The sequence below is a fragment of the Cololabis saira genome, chromosome 1 (genome assembly GCF_033807715.1).
Source record: "Cololabis saira isolate AMF1-May2022 chromosome 1, fColSai1.1, whole genome shotgun sequence".
NCBI lineage: Eukaryota > Metazoa > Chordata > Actinopteri > Beloniformes > Belonidae > Cololabis > Cololabis saira.
In genome coordinates this window covers 7,841,055-7,862,409 of record NC_084587.1, presented here as the reverse complement: position 1 = coordinate 7,862,409, position 21,355 = coordinate 7,841,055, and the positions used below count along the sequence as shown (strand labels likewise).

The 21,355-nt window shown below is 42.0% G+C and overlaps 1 protein-coding gene across 1 annotated transcript in view; it reads left to right on the top strand.

The window, feature by feature from the left end:
* usp43a (ubiquitin specific peptidase 43a) overlaps positions 1 to 21,355 on the top strand; it is a 305,451-nt gene that overhangs the window by 88,395 nt on the left and 195,701 nt on the right. The window contains exon 5 of the mRNA XM_061733346.1: positions 18,637 to 18,729. Within this exon, the coding sequence (XP_061589330.1) occupies positions 18,637 to 18,729 (93 nt within the window). The remainder of the gene's footprint in view (positions 1 to 18,636; positions 18,730 to 21,355) is intronic.

Below are 21,355 nucleotides of genomic sequence, written 5' to 3'. Positions count from 1 at the left end.
ATATTTTCAATAACAATATTTTTATGCATATAGTGAAATATTAAAGTTGCAGTTTTACATTCAAATTCAGGTCTGGCTCCAGAACCACATCCAGATTTGATCAATGTTTGAACTGGATTAAGGTCTCCTGGTGATATAGATGTATAGATTTACGTCATCTGTGTAGTTATGGTAACACATTTTGTTCTTTTTCATAATTTGAGCGAGTGGGAGCATATTTATAGATGTTAAACAACATAACCTTGAGGAACTCCGTGTTATTTTTGTTAGCCCAAATTTGTAGTTGCCTAAATACACAAAATAGGCCCCTTTCTTTAAGATAGGACTACACAGGCACCTGCTGTGCCAGAAAGTCCCACCCAGTTCTTCAACCGCTCTATCAACATGTTCTGATTAACTATGTCGAATGCAGCACGAGATCCAGTAAAACCAAGACTGAAATGTTGCCACTGTCTGAGCAAATGTCATTAAGGATAAAAAGGAGAGTTGGGGTCTCCAGGAACTAACTGGTTTAGAGTGGCAAGGTACGGATGTGTGTCCCAGTTAAAGAACACGGAAACGGATATTAGTACTAACACAACACCTCCAAAGAGGTTTATAAACAATAGAAATGAACATAGTGGCATAACTAGCATACTACATAACAGCATTTAACTGTAGCTTAAAGGTGACCTATTATGGCATTTAATGTATATTCTAAACAGGCCTTGAATGTCTTAAAAACAATCTAAAGCTTGTTTTTTCTACATAAATCATAAATCCAGCCTGTGGGGCCTGTCACTAGTTTTACCGCTTCTAACCTCCTTTTCTGCGCCTCATTTTTAGGGAAGGGGGGGGTATGATAATGAGGCTCTGTGCTGATTGGCTCCCTGAATGACGTGTAGCAGGGGAGGAGAATAAACCTGCTCCGCCAGAGCAGCCCGAGCCTGTAAATTATCACAACACTGAATTTTCACAAATGGAAACTTTATTGTTAAAAAAATAAAATATGAGTTGTATATAAATAACATTTATGCACTATTTAAGCCGGATCTACCCGGCGGATGCTGAACGCTGGCCCCGGAGCCACGCCGGGCGCCCGGGAGCAGCGCTGCCGGAGCAGCGCGCATCACCGCGACTTCAACCGGGGAAACTGACCGGTTCCGACCGGCCGGGACCGCAGGAACCCGCCTGGACTGGTAGCAGGGACTCCCGGGGACCGACCAGCGGAATTTCAGCCGGATCTGCCCGGCGGATTCTGCGCGACGGGCGCCGCAACGCCACGGCGGGCGCACAGATCGGCTCCGGGGCGCATCCTCTGCGCATCCTCTGCGCATCGCCCGTTACCGGTGATCAAACCGACAGATTTGGCTGAAAATCTCGGAGGGTGAAGCTGGTCCGACCTGGGACAGATCCCCGAGGACCCAGCTTCCAAACCACCCGGGAACCTGGATGATTTAACCTGGATCCGCGGCGCCGCTGGCTGAAGTAAGGACCGCTCCAGCCTGAGAGAGAGCTGGTTGTGGGCGTGGTTTCAGCAGCGGAGGCTGAACCTCTGGAAATCTGCTCCTTTCGTTACGTAACGACAGGAGCAGATTCTAATCGGCTCAAAAAAAAGTCACGTGACACTGGGGGACTCTGTCCGGCGGGGGTCAGAGACCTTGCAGAAATTCATGGTATTTTGTCTCCCCTGTGCTGGCAGGGTGAGGGGAGACCACTTTATATATGTTAAAACAAGAAAAAACGTGTTTTTCATAATAGGTCCCCTTTAAACAAAGTGTGAACAGATAAACATGCTAATATTCGGTTAACCTTATAACGTCAACAAACTCACCTTTAGGCATGTACACACAGCAATAAACTCAATGGCGCAGGGGGATGGCTAAAACAGGCAACGAAAAGAGCACCATATATCTGCAGCCACATGGAGTAAAGCTGAAACTGCCTTCACTGCACGGCATCAGCACACAACAGTTGTGGAGTTCAGGGACTGTTGGTAAGGTCTGGTGAGTTCAGTAACCTAGGACAATTCAAACCACAATGGAAAAATGAATGATATATAATACTATGAACTAGTAACAACATAAACAGTGTGGACTTTCTACTTTACTAAAGCTGTCTCAGTGCTGTGATCTGGCTGGACACCTGACTGGAAGACATCAAAACAGTCATTTAGTGTTAGGAGGTTGTACAGTTGTTGAAAAACAGCTTTTTGTTACGATTTTTACTAAGAAAGGGCAGGTTTGATACAGGCCTACAGCCTGTCTACGTGCCTAGACTATTCTTTTTTTTAATCTTTTTTTCTTTTCTGAGAGACTTAACAATCTCCGGAAGATCGGAGGTCATACTATGTGCAACACATTTAAAAAACCCTGTTGGCAGGATATTAAGGCAGCAAGTGGTGGAGTTCAGGTGATGTATGATGTCGTCCATCATGACTGAAGGTGATTGTAGTAGCGGTGAGGAGGAGAAGATAGACACTTCCCTGGTTTATGTGCCGTTTTCTTGATGATCTCTGCCCCAAAGCAACATCTGTCACCATAACCTTGGAGATGTTCAGGACTTCGGACATCGTAAAGTCGAGACAATGTCCTTCGCTGTGCGTTTTTCTCCAAATGTCCTGAGGGGTTATCCACATGGATGTTAAAATCCCCAACAACAGTCAAAATCAACCCCCGTGACGAAAGCGGTGCGGCAACATCATGGACGAAGGTTGCATCGTACTGAGGTGGTCTGTTGACGTTGAGAAACAACAATGATTTCCACCGAAGAGCCGCATATTCAAATGAGGCATAGCTGTCATAAGACATTAGCTTCCATTGAAGGGAGTCACTAAACCGAGCAGCTCTTCCTCCTCCTCCTCCTCTTCCTCCTCTTCTTCATATTCCGTCCAGGTATGTTTCTCTTAAAAACACAAAACTGGTAAACCGGGAGGGGGGGGGGTTCTGCTGCATCCTGCCTGGTGGATGACGGACGGAATGCTTAGTGAGGAAGTTGTGATGGACTCCCATGATGCTCTGCTCTGAAGGGTGATGAATTGAAACGACTTGCACTGAATCTGTTCACTGAGTCATTTATGGAGGAGAGAAGCGAGAGTGAAGATGGCCCTCCATCGCTGCATCCTCTCTCTTCGCCGTCTTTTCCTCACCTTACTCGCTTGTATAAAATGACGTGTGTACACACACACACACACGCACACACGTGTTAATGTGATATTACCAGCCTACAGCAGCTGCAAATTCATTAGCTGATTAGAGCAACAATGGATTTCCAGATTTCCACATAATGAATTAATTGTGTACGCCCTCGACACAGGCACATGCACATGCACACTAACACATGCAAATCGTTTCCGACAAAAGTTGTGTCAATTTCTTGCGTTATTTCTCGATTGGCGCAGGGATCCACCGTCCTGTTTACCTCCCACCCCTGAACAGCTCATCTATATTTAGAGGGGCATCTCTCCCAGCTTCTGGTAGTCTGAGTACGAGCAGGAGCATGTTTGATCCTTACATAAGAATTGCAGCAGTCGCACACACACACACACACACACACACGCACACACACACACACACACACACACACACACACACACACACACACACACACACACACACACACACACACACACTCCACTGCAGAGTGGAGGATGGCTACCTGTCCAAACTGCACTCATCACACACATTTATTTATAAAGTCGGCTTGAGAAAATATATGAGCACCCGATAAAGTAGTAGTAGTAAACAAATGAAAATGGCAAGAAAAATGTTCAAACAACTTTTAAACCAATAAAACCCTCAATGAGACTCACAACTGCTCTCGCTGTTTCATTTATCAGCTTTTCTTGGGTGGCTTCAGTTGGGTTTAGTTCATTAGCCCAGTGGTTCCCAAACTTTCTGTGCCCAAGGCACACCAAAGGACAAATAAAAATTTCAAGGCACACCTATTGTGCAAAATAGCCTTATAACACGTGTTATCACTAATATCATCTGTTTATCTGTTAAGTTTATTATTTACTAATGCCAAATAAGATATGACAAAGACAACTATTCTACTCATGAAATATTTATTAACAAAATACTTCACAAAAATATTTAAACTTTATCAAATTGGGCTTCATCAAACACACCCATTTCAGGAGGATTTTTTTTAAATAGTTTTTAGATAAAGAGTTTGCCTCTGTATTATGGAATGAGTGCATTCAAAGTAGTATATAGTAAATTAAAATAATTATTTTTGTCTAGTTGTATACTATATTGCAGTAGGCTATGGTTGTCACAAAATCCCACGGCACACTTGGACTTGCCTCAAGGCACACCAGTGTGCCGCGGCACACAGTTTGGGAACCACTGCATTAGCCTATCGGGAGAGGATTCCCTGATGGGGCGGGTTTCCATATCCAGGAGTCTGAGGTAGTTTTCAATTGAGTTTCAATTGTTGGTCCGTGTCTCTGACGCCACTTCAGGCCCGTCAAACATTAAAATGGACCCCTGATTTTACTCCATTGGCCTTTTACATACACTGAACCGGCATTCTGGAAACAGTGCGACGTCATGTCCATTGCGTTTGTGTGGCGGTAAATTGAAATGATAATGTTCGAGGGGGACGATGCCGTCAGCTGTCTACATATTTATGTCAATTTCAAATGTAATCAGTCTGTGACCGATTCTTTGGTCTGACGACGGGCGACGTCGTCCTCTCCTTGACATGAAAGGATGTGGTTCCGGCAGCATTTGTTCAACTGTTTCCTCAGTCAGTGTGGTTACATGCATTTCTAAAGGAAGCTATTGGCAACAATCTAGGGGATTAAACTAGAGTTTACCAGAAATCCAAGTAAACATGCGGGAGAAGACAATCGATTATTGAGTTAGGTGCGTTTGACTCTGCGATGCTAGGTGGCGCCACACGCACTTTTGCGTTGGTGTTCTTCCGGTTAGTTCTTTGTTGTTCGTCTTCTTCTCGTACTGTGTTGATATTCTGGCTTTCGCGGTGTCGTCACTTCCAGAAGGGGGGAGTTCCGGAGTGGTCGCTTGCTCGGCTAAGCGTGGGTTGCATATACATACTGGAATAACTACGACGCATTATCTGGCAATAACAGCTCGATCTCAAGAGCTTCAGTTTGGTTCCACTACAGCCCGGCTAAGGTGTATACATGGCTGTTAAAACTTCGATATCGGTCAGATTAAGGCAACAATTCAACTTTCTGTTAGTGCATGTAAACGTACTGACTGGTTCTAAAATCGGACCATAACGTGACACCTGATTTCACCTTCTGCTCGAAAAAGTAGTCGCTTCCTCATTCCTGCACGCCCCCAATTCAGCAATGCTAAAATATTAGAATCCTGTGAGGACGCCGCACATGTACAACCAACCTGATTGGAAAGTTTTTAGGAGGTTCTCGTGCATCTCACCAGGTTCAGAATTGGGGGTGGGGGACCAAATCTAATGTCTTTCTGCAAAGCGGCACTTACCCAACCGAGACCGGGAAAAAGGGAAATGTTCTGCAAAGCAAAGCCAGTATGCCAGGGCCTCGCGTGTCCTCCAGCCACCGGGGAACGCTTGAGTCACTTTGCATCTAAATGCAAACTAACAAAAGAACCATGACTCTATCTCAATCTCCTCGTAATTTATCTAATTTGTCGTCGTTTCATTTATTTATTTATTTTCCAGTCTGCATTTTCATCCGTCTCTGTATCTGTGTTCCTCTCTGGCCTTTACTTTTTCTTTCTTTCTACATCAGGCGCTCTGTTCCCGCTGCTTCCTCCTTGATTCTTTTTATATCTCTGAGATGATCCTCAGAGGAACTCGCTGGAGATGTCTGATCTGAATAAATGTTTGTGATTAGAGCTGGTGCCGTCTCGTGGATTGAGCCGCCTATGTGGGACGTTTGTGCCGCGGTGTTTAAATGAGTCTTTGTCAAACTCTCCCTCCCTCATCCGTCTGTCAGTCTCGCTTTGCGGCGTCTCTTTTTAACGGCCTGAGAGACAGAGCTTCAATTTCTATCAGTACAAACAAGACACTTCAGGAAGTCTTTTTTTTCCATGTCACAGTAGCTTTTATTTAGATGTAAATTTGATGTGAAAATTCTGTGTTCTGGTTTTACATTTGTTCACAAAACTTTCATACCGTCATCTTTACAGATCTAATTTCGTACAAGGCAAAATAATTCTTGTTTCCGTTTTTAGAGCCTGTAATTAAACTGGTAAACAAAGAACAAACGTTCTATAACAAAGCAAATCTAAAAATACTTATTAGAGCTCATTTTGACCGGATGGCTCTACGTAATCAATTAGGATGAATGAAAATGAAAACAATTTAAATTCTATGCTTCCACTTTAACAACACGTTTTTAAACAGAATGCCATGTTTGGTAGGGGTGGGTGTTGCCATGGACCTCACGATACGATACTTATCAGGATACTTGAGTCAAGATACGATACGATATTGGGATATACACATTTTTGTGATATATTGCGGTTATGCATAGTTTGCTGAAAACTTTAAAAGGTATTGTGAATCTTAAAATCCAAGTTGCACGTATATCAGATTATAGGGATAATTCATGGGACAAACTGAGTCAAAACAATGTAATCCAAATTATCCATGCCGTTTTATTGTAACCATACAAGCTAACGTTACAACATATTTATGTGTTTTTCATATAATTTACATAATATGAAAATAACATTAACAATACTATTTAAGCTCATGTATACAATAAAGTCGTACTGGATTTACAACTTGTCTGAAACATGATTTATTTGAAAACAAATTTTAAAAATAAAAATCGGTATTCAAATTTTTAATATCGATATGGAATCTGCTGGCAAAGTATTGCGATATATTGCCATATTAATATTTTTGCCATTCCCTAGTGTTTGGTGTTTTATTCATTTATTTATTTTGTTAGGGGGGGATTTCAATCGTGTTCATTTGGACATTGTGTTAAAAGATGAAGTTTGACTATTTTTTATAATACAAGGTATGCTCTGACTTTTTGTACGCTCTCCCCTGTGGTTGCATGGGTCTTCCCCGGTTACTCCGGTTACTCCGGTTTCCCCTACAGCCCAAAACCATGTTTGTCAGGTTAGTTGGTGATGCTAAGTTGGCCCTAAGAATGAGTGTGAGCAAACGTTTCACATGTGACTATAATGGAACAGCTTCAGTGATGATACACTGGCTGTACACTGGCTTAATCCTCCGGTCAGAGAAGACGCAGCAACTTTCTCCTCATGAGATTAATTTATTGACCTCTATCTAAGTGAACAGGATACTGTAGTGCACAGTATTGTGTGTGTGGTTTGTGATGTCTGCAGAAGACAACAATAATAAAACAATATTAATAATAATAATAAATATACAGTAGTATTGGAATGACCTGAATTGCAATAGAAACGAATAACGCTTCATACTGCAAATCACCGATAGGGGTCAGTGTGGGGTCACTAAACGATGTCATAACTTGGCGCAACAGGCAGGTTACGTGACCAAGACAAAGTGAGACATCCCCATCGGCTACCTGCCTCAATTTGACGCACTCGCATCAATATAACAGACTCACTGAATGACAAGTACACAATTATATAAACATTAGCAGAAAGAAATAGGTGTTTAGTCATTAACTAAGTTACATGACGGCCCGTCCATGTTTCGTGGGGTTCAGTAAGACATGCTAATGGATAAGCTAACAGAACAAATGAGCATATTTACCGATAATATTAATAGCTCGTGATGATTAATAGCTACATCATCACGGACGCACACTGTTACAAACGGATAATAGCGCTGACGACCGGCAGAAGATTAAACCCAAACAAACTAACTACACTGAAGTCTTTCCAAACACACTGCGCATGCGCAAACGGTCAATCAGTCTCTGCACGAAGCAGTTTGCTGTGACGTCTACTCCTCACAGCAGGGAATTCACAACAGTGACCCTATGACGCACGGATGAGTTCTCCAGAGCGCCTTACGCAGTAGAGAGCTGAGCTCCAGCTGATCCCTGCAACCCCTCGCTGGAATAAGTGGGTTTAGCTAGTGCAAACAGCTCCCTGGCACACAACCACCATCTGTCTGCAACTTAACTAATGCAGAAAACTGGATTATCTGTATACATTCTCATATTATTGCACCAAATCCTTTTGTAGACTCAAAACACACAAAAAAAGAGTGTTAGCTTACTTTACTCTTCAAAGATTATGTCTGCAGGTGCTCCCTCGTTCCCTGAAGAAGCAGCCAGGTTGAGCTCTCGCTGACCTCTCTGTAGCTTCAGTCTGGCCATGACACGCTGCTCAGCTAAAAAATATGGCCAGACGCTGACCTTTTTTCTTTTTTACCTTTTGAATTCGAGACTTCAGCACCCACGGTGCTTTCCTGGAGCTACATGCAGCACTTTACCTCCCGCTGACACCCCGAACTCCCTTTACCCAGACTTTGAAGTGGGTGCTAGCTGCTGAGTGCATGGCTTTTAGCGAGCGCGAATAATGCTTTGATCTCTTTTTTTTTTCTTCATTTCTATCATGCAAAAATAAAACTTAGATGATCACGTGGGGTGGGCACAGCAGCATTAACCCAAATTGTGCGCTGTTGCTGAAACTTGAAATGACCTCTCTGCTGGAAATCTTTTTCTTGCAAGAGGGAGAAAAAAAGAAAGAAAAGCCATCTAATTACTCTGGTAGCTCTACAGTAGCTCTGCACTCAGAATAACTTTCAGAGCCTGTTATTATTTCTGTACAAAAAAAATCCCAATCAGAAGAAACTCTTGAAGACAAGCAGGTTTGATTCAAGTGTTTTATTTTTTTGATTGGTCAAACTCCTGGAGGCTTGATGATAGGCGGGTCTAACGGACAATGAACGTGCACAACCTGTCTTGTGTTAAAAACATGTGGACATGTTGAAAACATGTGCGTCTAACCAACATACAGGGTTTGTATGTTCATCAACCGCCTGACTAACACATCAACATGCCTCCAGGATTTTGACCAATCAGAAAACACTTGAGTCCAATCTCTTCAGGAATGGCTTTTCCTTTAATGTTTTGTTACGTTCTCCAGATAAGTAGACGTCTGCAAAATTGAGACTTTGCATTCAGCTTTCCTTCTCTACAGAACATATGGCTGAGTCAATCTTCCCTGAAAAAAGGGCTCTACTCCCACACAATCTGAAATCAATGATGCAAAACTGACCGATTGATGGGCAGAGTGAAGAAAATTAAGGAAAGGTTTTCCTACACAAAATAACCAATCATCTTGTTGTTTGCAAAGCCTTACTTCGTAAAACTCTTGTCAATTTGAATGCAAAATAAATCGTCCAAGTTTTTGATGGTCAAATTTATTAGGGGCTAAGAATTAACTAAAAAAGTTGTTGAGTGGATCATGAGTGGAAAAGCAGGGTTTCCTAGGCATGAAGAGGTTGAAGAGGTTTGTTTACTCGTTCCAATCGAAGAAACACCAACGCGAAAGGGTGTGTAGCGCTACGGATTCAAACGCGCCTTAGTCAATAATTTGATTGTCTTCCTGTGCATGTATATATTTTGATTTTTCGGAAAATCCAGTTAAATCCTCGATTTTTGCCAATAGCTCGGTTTAGAAGGGCATGGCTGTGTGGTAGAAATCAAGTCTTGGTTTTCTTCAAAAACCTCCTTAAACGAAACAGTGATAAAACAGAGATTCTCCTCATTGGTACAAAATCAACACTATCCAGAACTGACGTTTTTTTACGCTTGTTATCAACAGTTGCTCATTTACTTCCTTCGAGCGACTGGAAGGAAGTAAACCCCCCCATCCATAACATCACCCCAGTCCTGCAGCAGCTCCACCGGCTTCCAGTCAAGTTCTGCATCAAATTCAAAATCCTCCTGTTAACATTCAAGGCCAGCCGTAACCCCCTCCCCACATATCTGTCGGGCCTGCTTCATGTTGCTACTCCCTCCTGTACACTTGACTCTCGCAGCCATCTGAGCTCAGAAATATCAGTTCACTTCCACTCTTTAAGTCCACACTCAAAACCCATCTGCTTGAGATTGCTTTCCTTCCCTGAATATCTTGCATACTTTGGTGTTGTTTATGACATGCTACGTCAATTTAAGGTATTGTTTTATTTATATCTTATGAACAGTGTCCTATATAGTTCTAGAAAGGCGTCTATAAATAAAACAAATTATTATTGCTTTTGTTATTGTGGCTCTCCGGTGCTGTCCAGAGCCGTCCGAGCAGTGGAAAAGCCAGCTGGTTCTTCGTAGAACCTGTTTGGAACTGGCTAAAGCATCGACTTAAACCCACTGATTCTGATTCGGTTGAAATGCCCCACCAATGAACCGTGGTGGTTTAATAATAATACCGCAGGGCTGTTTTGGTGCTTTAGACCAGTGGTCCCCAACCCCCGGGCCCTGGGGCCGGGGGTTGGGGTCATCTGGTACCGGGCCTCACAGAGAGAAAAAATAATTTCTGTAGCCCCGACTGATGTTGGATGACTCAAACTGATGGTTCACAATGTTTTTATTCCTTGGATGTACAATAAATACACTGCAAACACACCGTAAGAGCTATAAAGGAATAAAATAAAATAGAGTTAAGGCTGAATTATGCTTCTGCGTCAAAATGGCGCCGTGCCTACGGCGTGTGGTTTGGGTCGACGCAGACGACACGCCGTCACCTGCGGCGTCACTGACCTGCACCTCCCGAAAATTGTAACTACGCGTCGAGGAGACGCAGACCACACGCAGACCGAGAGGGCTGTGATTGGTTCGCTTGAAAGCGAAGCATTTCCGGTTTCCGGTTTGAAGCAGTAGTGAACTTCCAGGGCTCTTTTCTTCGTTTATATGTGATTTTTTTTTGTTTTGGTTCTTTGCACAATAGTTGTCCTTATCTCTTTGATTTACTGTGACCGGAAAAAGTCGGATAAACCATTCAGAAAAAGATCGCTAACTAGCGGTCGCGGGGGGTACTGCACCGCGACCAAATGGAGAGACGGAGAAGTCCGAAGGGTTCATGACGGCGTCACGGCTGCGGCGTGTGCTCTGCGTTGGTGTGACGCAGAACCATATTTCAGCCTTTAGTCTTTCTACATTCATATAAGTTTAATTTAACTTAAATACAGACCGACGCAGCTGCTCGCTCGGTAATAGGCTGATTTATGGTTCCGCGTTACACCTACGCAGAGCCTACGGCGTAGGGTGCACGGCGACGCCGTAGGCTACACCGTAGGCTACGCCGTCGATTTAACGCGGAACCATAAATCAGGCCTACCGCTAACCACAATACATGAATAACCATGACAGCCAAACTCAATATGGACATAAATACGGCATAACATTTGCAAAGAAAACAAATCCTTATCAGCAGGTGCTTTTTGTGTCAGTTAGGCTCCACTTTAGCATTCAAGACACTAGTTTAGTCTTTCAGACAAACTTTCTACTGCCGTTAAACTTTTACCATTAAAGTCCGAAGCGCCAGATGTTTACAAGGTCTCGGCGAGACGCCTTCAAAATAAAAGCACTAAATATCGGTCTCCTTAATAAATAAAATAAAAGCCTGGCTTTAAATAACATTAATGAGACATAAAAACATAAAAACACATTTATAGAAATACTCATATTAGACGCAGGGAATCCTGTTCAGGTGCAGGAATTATGGAAAAAAGAGAATATCACGTTATTCTGAGGAATAATGTCAAGAAGTCTGCGACAAACCTAGCTAAAGGAGACAACCACCCGAGACATATCTCCAAGATATCTAACAATGTTTAGAGAAGACTCAGAAAGGCAACGCTATTCATTAATTGTGAAAAAGGAAAATAATTTCGCTTTGGATTATTATATATAAATATATATTACACCACACCAATCAGTGTATCTTATTATATTATTATTATTATTTGCACACCTGATGACTGTGTTGAACCAACTGGTTGGACGGTGTGCTAATTTGACAGTCAGTGCTTTGGTATTGCAAAAAAGTGACTTTATGATAGATTTTTGTGTCTAATGTACGTTTAGTGTGTTTAGTGTTTTGAAAATCACTGTGTGTAGAGTTTTGCAACAAGTGTGAGGTTGACAATGTGCTTATAGTTGTGCAAATATGGGCTGATGTTTTGCTTCTTGAGTGTAAGGTTTTGCTAATAGTGTACTACTTTTAATTTTAGTGTGTAAGCAATCGAAAAAAACTGTATTATTATTATTATTATTATTATTATTATTATTATTATTATTATTAATAATAATTATTATTTTATTATTATTACCATTTCTATTTATTATTATTATTATTTATTTTATTATTATTATTATTATTATTATTATTATTATTATTATTATTATTGTTATTATTATTATTTATTTTGTTGCAATTGAACACATCAGTCAAATATCTTCATCTTCCTTTAGCAAAACAGAGATTTGTCTGTTCTTCTGGAACCAAATCCACCATAAACACCTTTCCGTTTGACAGAAGAGAGGACAGACGGTGCTGTTTTTTGTGTGTGTGTTTTATATCTGAAGTCGTGCTCTCTGAAAGCCCGTCTGAATGAGCAGATGACTCTCTGCCGTCAGACAAAGTCGACCGTATGTGTGTTTGTTTCCTGAGGCTGGTGTCGCACGTTTACCACCAGCTGGCTGTAGACGTGTCGGCTTGTTTATCAGCCGGATGCTCGCTTGTTTAGGTTTGTTTTAATCTGAGATTATTCTGCTTCTATCAGACCTTCACTACTTTTCCATAGTTTAAATTTTATATACCTTTTCCTCAAAAGTCGAGCCTTTTGGAAAGAGTTGCAGGATCCAGAATATTTCTGATAGCAGCCCACAGGATGCATTTCTGTCTTCCTGTCACTCAAAAACCTTGACAGGACCTGTCAAGGTTTGTTTTTGTTGTTTTCTTCAGCTACGATGCTGCTTCCTGCTCATTTTCCACCCGTCCTCTCCCCACACCCGTCGCTATGGGCGGGCCATAGGGGGCCGGGCCCGCCCATAGCGACGGGTGTGCCCCCCCACTGGGTGCACGTAAAAAACAAACAAACATTTTTTTAATCTTTATTTTATTATTTTTAGTTAAAAATACTAATGTTGCTCTCTCTTTGTCACTAAAATATTAAAAATATAATATAAGAATGGTGTGTTTATGTTTGATTGGGAAATTTACACTGCCACGGCCAAAACGTCAGATTTTATAGCCTACGTCAATAACCGTTACCGCGCAATTCGAATGAATGAATGAATCTGCGGTCTAGTTTTCGCTGGCGAAGATATGGACTTGTTCACTGCAGTGACACTTGTGAATAGCGCTTCTGACTGTGTGAAGACACTGCGCACAGAAAATGAATTTGCTGCGCTATGAGATCTCTGCGCTCCTCCAGTCACAGCCAGCGAGGCTGTGCCAGTGACCGGCCCCGGTCCAAGCAAGAGAAGACTCACAGTTAACAAGAACCTGAAGAAACCATTGGGCAAGCACAGAGTGACATAGACGAAAAGACCGAGTTCAAGAGGCTATTTTACAGTGTCATCGATGCTATGCGCGTTTTGGAGAGCGCAGCTGCTGCGCTCTCCAAAACGCGCATCCATCTCTCCTGCGCCGCAGCAGCGAGCTCATAGGCGCACTGGCTGCTCTGGATCCAGAGGCCGAGAATAATTTCATGGACCCATCAAAGGTAACCCCTCTATTGGAATTAGCTGGAGTTTATGTGGTTGAATCTGAATATGCTGTGGCCCGTGAGTTCTTGGCGAAGAAAATGACCAACACCCCGGTCCCCCCCGAAGATGGAAAATGGACTGTCGTGCCAAAAAGTGATTGCCTGCCAGAATCTGATTTCTCCCCTGAAAATGGGTCTTTTTACCTGCCAAAAATTGATTGAAGGCCAAATACAGTTAATGAGTTAAGGCAACTACAAACGCATGGAGTGCTGCTGGGTGTAAAAAAGAGTGTACTTCAGGTGCTCTTCGGCATGGGGATCCAAAAGATTCAAAAACAAGAAAAAGCCGAGGCACTCAAGAAGTTAGAAAAATATAAAAGGCCTTTATTAAATCATGGCTTACAAAAAGTTAAAATGCCTAGAAAAAGTTAAAATGACAGTTAATGAGTTGTTTCTACCTAAATATGATTTGATTTCATTTTTGAGCTTCATAATATAAACACTAGAGCTCACAGGATTGCTTTTAACTCTTTTAAAGGACCATTACAACACAAAATAGGCATTTTCACCTGCCAAAAATTGAGTGAAGGCCAAATACAGTTAATGAAAAGTTGTTTCTGCCTAAATATGACTTGATCTCATTCTTGAGCTTCATAATCTGAAAATCTGACGTTTTAGCGCTGTCGCTCAACGGGCTGCTGTGGGCGCTCCCGCGGCCACAAATCAGATTCTGGCACGCAATCACTTTTTGGCACGACACCGCCTCCCGCTGTACTGACACAGGATGGACTAATAAGAGGACAGCGCTGCCTCCACTAAAAGTAGGATCAAAGTGCGTGTGCCTTTGTGTATATGTGTGCGCGCGCGTGTGCGTAATGGAAATGCATATCCCTCTGTTGACTGTTTTAAAATGCACCCGCCGTGATGCTTTTTCAGTTTGAGAGACGATTCTGGCGTTACATCTATTTTGCATATTCAAGTGTTTTGTGGATATTGCTTCAATGTTTTGTGGATACTGCTTTGATGTTATGCTTAAAATTGCAAGGAATTATGCTATATAGGCAGTAGTCGAGTTGTAAAAAAAGATCAGGGGGGATGGTGGATTTGATCATATGGGGACAGATAATTTGTGCTGATTACAAATAATATAATATATTACAAATAATAGCACTGACCAAAACAGCTGCAGAAATACTGCAGGAATGACATAGCAGCAGTTAAATGCAGCCTTCTGTAAGCTTTAAATATCCACTGGGCTTACATCAAATACATCAAAACACAACAATAAAAAACACTTTTCTGAACTTATCAATATGACTCTGTCCTTCACAGGATAAGTAAAATGGATCACTGCAAAAACTCACAATCTTAACAAGAATATTTGTCTTATTTCTAGTTAAAATGTCTCATTTTAGTAAAAAAAATCTCATTACACTTAAAACAAGACTCATCACTGGAAAAAACAACAATTTTCACCTGTTTCAAGTAGATTTTCACTTAAAATAAGTAGAAAAATCTGCCAGTGGAACAAGATTGTTTTGCTTGTAATGAGAAGATAAATCTTGTCCCACTGGCAGATATTTCTACTTATTTCAAGTGAAAATCTACTTGAAACAGGAGAAAATTGTCAAATAAGTTATTTTTCTGGTGTTATTTTTCTGGTGATGACTCTAAATGTTGAATAGCAGTAAAACCACATTCATTGATGAAATGACATAAGGGATGGAAAGGGGGGGGGGGGGGGTATATAGGGTATATAGTACTGTATATAGGGTATATAGCTGGTCATATTTACTGTTGGTTATGTTCAACGTGATGGTTACGTGTATCAGTGCTGCGCGAATATATGGCTGAAGTAATGGTGCCCCCCCATGCAGTTGATATGCCCCCCTTAAGATTGAGGTCTGGCGACGGGTCTGCCTCTCCCTCTCTGTCTCTGCGCGTGCCTACGTTACGTCTACATCTTCTCATTTTAGTGTCAAATATGTTCTTTGTTTTGTCCACCGCTTTTTTCCCTGCATTTAAAAATGACCTTTTTATCTTCACCCTATTTTCTTTCTCCGGTCCACATTTTTCATCTCTGGATATTCTCCTGCCTCCATGTCCGACTCCCAGCCTGATGTTTCTCAGCAAGCATTTTGAGCAGCACTCCACCTCTGCTGCTCTGCTGCTCTTTTCCCAGCAGCCCACCAGAGCCCAGATGGTCCGCTTTAGCGCTCAGGAGCCGACGTGTGCCAGGAATACCAACCCTTGACCTCCGCATTAGATGTGGAGCGTTAATTACTCAACTTGAAAACTTGAAAAACTTTGATTTAACTCACTTTGTCTGCAGCTTCTAGAGACTGTAGATATTTTATCCAATGAGCTGTTCGGGTTTGCAGGAATCTGTGACATCACAGATCCACATCGGAGTAGAGTCATCCAGCGTCCACATCTAAGTCCACGCTGCTTCAGGTGATGGCACAACACTACTGAGGTGTATAAAGTACTTAAAAAAAGTAACTAATTAGAAATACCATAACTGAAAAAGACTGGTAAAAGTTAATGTCACCCATAAGAAAATTACTTGAGTAAAAGCCTTAACCCTTGTACTGTCTTTGGGTCAAAATTACCTAATTCTTCTTCTTCTTTCATCTTGCTCTCTCCTTCCTTCTTCCCTTCCTCTTTATTTCCTTCCTTCCTTCCTTCCTTCCTTCCTTCCTTCCTTCCTTCCTTCCTTCCTTCCTTCCTTCCTTCCTTCCTTCCTTCCTTCCTTCCTTCCTTCCTTCCTTCCTTCCTTCCTTCCTTCCTTCCTTCCTTCCTTCCTTCCTTCCTTCCTTCCTTCCTTCCTTCCACAAGGGTTAAAGTAGCTCACATTAAATGTATGTAGTTCTTATCGTACCAGCGCATTCCAGATAATTCTTTGATTATTTTAATTTATAACGAGTAACAAGGTGGCAAATGTCAAAGTAACGAAGTAAACGTATATTTTTAACTTTTAAATGTAGTGAAGTAAAAGTAAAAGTCCTGATTAGAAAAAAAATCCTCAAAAGAACTACTTAAGTAGTGTAACGAAGTACATCTACTTCGTTACTGTACACCTCTGCAAAAGTGTAACACCTGTTACACAGCAGCTAGATGAGAGTGGGAGGGGTTGAGTGGGGTTGCTGACTCCGCCCCCTTTTGGGGCTTTTTAGATTAGATTACATGTCTTTATTGTCGCTGAACAAATTCAGTGAAATTGACATTGCAGCTCTTGTTTGCAAATAAAAAGAAAAGAAGAACAGCAACTATACAATAAAGTACAATAAAATACTTTAAAATACAGTAATCCCTGGTTTTCGCGGGGGTTACGTTCCAAAAAGAACCCGTGATAAGTGAAATCTGCAAAGTAGCAACCTTTTTTTTAAAAAATTATTATACAAGGCTTCAAATTGCGGAGATCAGCCCCGCCCCACCGTGACCCGGGTAAGTGGATTTGAACGGGAGAAAATGAAAAAGTACAGTAGGACAAATTGTGACTGGCGCGTATTTCACTGCTTTCTGATGCGGCTGCATCCTGACTCGCTCTGTAGCGTCTTTTTCTTCTAAAGCCTGCGGTGCAGGACTGTATTTTCGAGAGAAGAACATAGTTATGGGTCATTGTTGTCGCTCTTTTTTCTTCTGTGCAAAAAGATTCTTATGAAACGACATGCCACCATGGATTATATCTGAGACTGTAATGAACGATTCATCAAAGGGTCCCGTTCTTGAGCTGCTGCTGAAGCTCATTGGCCGTTCTCAGCCTTGTTGCTAAGCGACCAACGTTATTGACACACAGGAAGTGAAGAAGCGGGGAGACTGTTTAGCCCATCAGAATGCAGAACACGATGCACAATACAAATCCGCGAAGCAGCGAGACCGTGAAAGGTGAACCGCGTTATAGCGAGGGATTACTGTACAATCAAATACTTAAAATTACAGCAGAATATTATATTCTGAAACACAATGAAAACGTGCATGTGTGGCTTCGAGGGGTGTGGGCAGTACTCGAGTTGTAAAAAAAAATCAGGGGGGATGGTGGATTTTATCATATGGGGACAGATAATTTGTGCTGATTACAAATATATATATATAATAATATATAATATAATATATTACAAATAATAGCACTGACCAAAACACCTGCAGAAATACTGCAGGAATGACATAGCAGCAGTTAAATGCAGCCTTCTGTAAGCTTTAAATATCCACTGGGCTTACATCAAATACATCAAAACACAACAATTAAAAACAGTTTTCTGAACTTATCAATATGACTCTGTCCTTCACAGGATAAGTCAAATGGATTACTGCAAAAACTCAAAATCTTAACAAGAATATTTGTCTTATTTCTAGTTAAAATGTCTCATTTTAGTAAAGAAATCTCATTACAATTAAAACAAGACTCATCACTGGAAAAAACAACAATTTTCACCTGTTTCAAGTAGATTTTCACTTGAAATAAGTAGAAAAATCTGCCAGTGGAACAAGATTTCTTTGCTTGTAATAAGAAGATGAATCCCTCCTTCCTACTTATTTCAAGTGAAAATTGACTTGAAACAGGTGAAAATGGTCAAATAAGTTATTTTTCTGGTGTTATTTTTCTGGTGATGACTCTAAATGTTGAAATAGCAGTAAAACCACATTCATTGATGAAATCACATAAGGGATGGAAAGGGGGGATGGCAGTTTTACAGGGGGGATGATTTTGACCGTTTTTATTTCAGGGGGGGATGCCATCCCCCCTCATCCCCCCTCAACTCCAGTACTGGGTGTGGGTGTTTGTGTATTGCTGTTGGGGGGGTGGGGGGGTTCAGGAAGTGTTTGTGTTTGAGTTGGGCTGCAGGAGGGTGAAGGCTTTGACAGCTCTGGGGAAAAAGCGGCCCCTGTTGTGTCCGTTTGTTTCTGTACCACTTGACTGATGATTTAGGTTTTTTGTACTGGGTCCATGTGGTATTTTGATGAATTTATGGCACAGATAGTTTACTATCAATGTAAGAGTCTTCTCAACTTCTCAACTTGTGTGTTTCCGTCCAGGTCTTCACTGACGTGCCCTCATTGCCTTAAGCAGAGCAACACCTTTGACCCGTTCCTGTGCATCTCCCTGCCCATCCCCCTGCGACAAACCAGGTGACGTATAAGCAAACGCCAAACACGGCAGCTCAGGTGAAACCATCGGGACGGTTATTCTTCGCTTGATTAGCCATTTTTCACATACTCTTTGGACAGCACAAGTAACGGCTTGATTGTTCATGTTTGAGTCTCATGACCTCCAGTTGGACCCAGCAGCATACCTGTCAAGTTTTGGATTTAAAAATATGGGACATTTTCCTGCCGCTGTCCCACCAGCCCAACCGAGGTCCAGTATCTTACATTTTAAGACAGTCAACCACTCACACACTACAATTATGTGCTCATAGCCGGACGACCTTTGTTGACACTGAAATACTGTGTATTTCCTATGTATGCAGTTCCTATAATAGAACCTAAATGAAAACACAAAAGGGAATTAAAGCACTTTTTTTAAAATATTTTCAGTTTATATACACATTGGTTGTCTTCAAGTGAGACATTTACATTTTCTTTGTCATTTTCATTTTCATTGTCATTTGTCATTTTCCCTCATGTGGCTCTCTGGCATTAATGACTGATGACACAGATGCATGTTTCTGTCCTGCTCATCTACTCACAGGAAATTAAATTTGGTTTCCCATTTTTAGAGATATTAACACAAACTCTTCGCTTTTTGTGCAGAAATATCTTCTCTCTCGTTACATCATCCATCTCTGATTTGTTGTTCCAAGTTTGTCCTCGTTGTTGCCACTAACCTCGCGAGAACTGCCCCCCAGGCTACAGCAGGTGGCAGTTTTCACAAGGCCAGTAAGAATTCAGTTTGGAGAGGCACAGGAATGTTTTTTGAAAATGATTATTAGTGATGGGACTCTATTAAAAAAATGTATCTTATCAATTAGAGACTTTGTAATTAATTAATCGCAATTAATCGCATATCAATATTTGACACAAGAAGCAACATTTTTCAATTTAAAGGAGCTTGAGGCTCCTTTTAAGAAATGAGACTCTCTAGCGCCACCCTTCACCACGACGGCCGTTGGGGGTACTGCAGCCAACAGTGAAGCCGGCACGGGAGAATGGGGAGAACGCACATGCAGCGTCATGTGACGTCACATCCGCAGCCCAGCGCGGGAAATTCGGGACCGAATTGCAGCACATTTTGCAGCACACAGCCTGTTCAAGGCAAAGGAGATATACACTAGAGGGCTCATTCTTTTGGGTTTGGAACGCTTCAGCTGACATTATTACTAGAAAACTTAAAATGTATACGGATTTTTTCATAAATCCTGCCACAATCCGGCCTCAAGCTCCTTTAAATGGATTTTGGTATATGACTGAATCATTGAATTGACACATAAATGAGCTTAAACAACAAAATTGTGTTTATTTTGATAACTTAGTGTTAACATAAAGTGGCGACGCTGCCTGCTGGAACTAGGAGCGTCGTCTGTGCTACAGTAGCTGCAACATGTTTGGCATTGAGGTGGTAGCGGAGGCTGGAAGAGCTCCGGTGATAGGCTAATTCTTTCTTGCGCAATTTGCACACAACTGTGCTTTTATCCAGGTTTCCACTCGGTAGTTTTTTAAAACTAAACTTTCCGCCCACTGAACCAGCAACGACTTCCCAGCGGTTTAGTTTCCATTGTTGTTTCTCGTGTGGGGGTTCTGTGTATCAATATTACGGGTAACTTATACCGGGAACTCGTGCAATGAGAAACGTTCCGCACTGTTTGGAGTGCAAAAGTAAATTGCGATTAAATGCTTTTTTTTTTTTTTGCCGGGTTATTTCTCTGGGAAAAAAATGGGAAATGTACGGGAAAATACTAATACGGGAGGCAGGGCCGCCGCAAGGGGTGTGCGAACCGTGCGACCGCAAGGGGCCTCGCGCCCCAAGGGGCCTCGCGCTATGGGCGTTTTTTTTTTTTTTTTTTCTTCAATTTTTTTTTTCCTTTTTTTTTCCTTTTTTCCCTTATAAATATCAACAGTCACGTTCCATTACCGACCTAAATGTGTACTAGTCTGTGCATATCAATAAATATATGTGAAATGATGCGCGTGTCTGTTGTTCAACACAACTGATCAGACCAAGCGCAGACACAAGCTGCTCTGATCCAGACGGTGGAGTTGGAACAAACTCACACAATGTCGAGAGAACGAGACAGATTCAGGAAATTTCCATCAGGGGATGAAAAAAGAAAAAAACTAAAGAAAATGGAAGAGTTTAATGCCTCTTTGAAAGGTTCGTTTGATAAATTTGTTGCAAAAATCACCAATCCGACCGGTTCTCAAGCAGCCATGGGGCCCCGCGTTGAGGCAAGAGATGATGATGAGGCAGGGGAAGGTATCCAGTATTTTGCTAATTGGAGAGTTAAAATTGCGCATATAGACACACGGTCCGACCCGAAAAACCCCAAAATTTTGCGTGCACTCGCTACGCTCACGTGCGAGGGCCCCCCTGGCCATTTCACACAGGACCTCGCAAATCTCCCAGACGGCTCTGACGGGAGGACGGCGGGAAAGACGGTAGTTTCCCGGCCAAAACGGGAGACTTGACAGGTATGATCAGCTCCTCACCTGTCAGGGTTTGATCAGTCAGGGATGGATGTGGAGAGCTGGTGTCTCCAGTCTCATGTGTGCTATCGGTGTATCTGCAGGCATGAGGGCTTTTCTCTCGGGGTGTCCC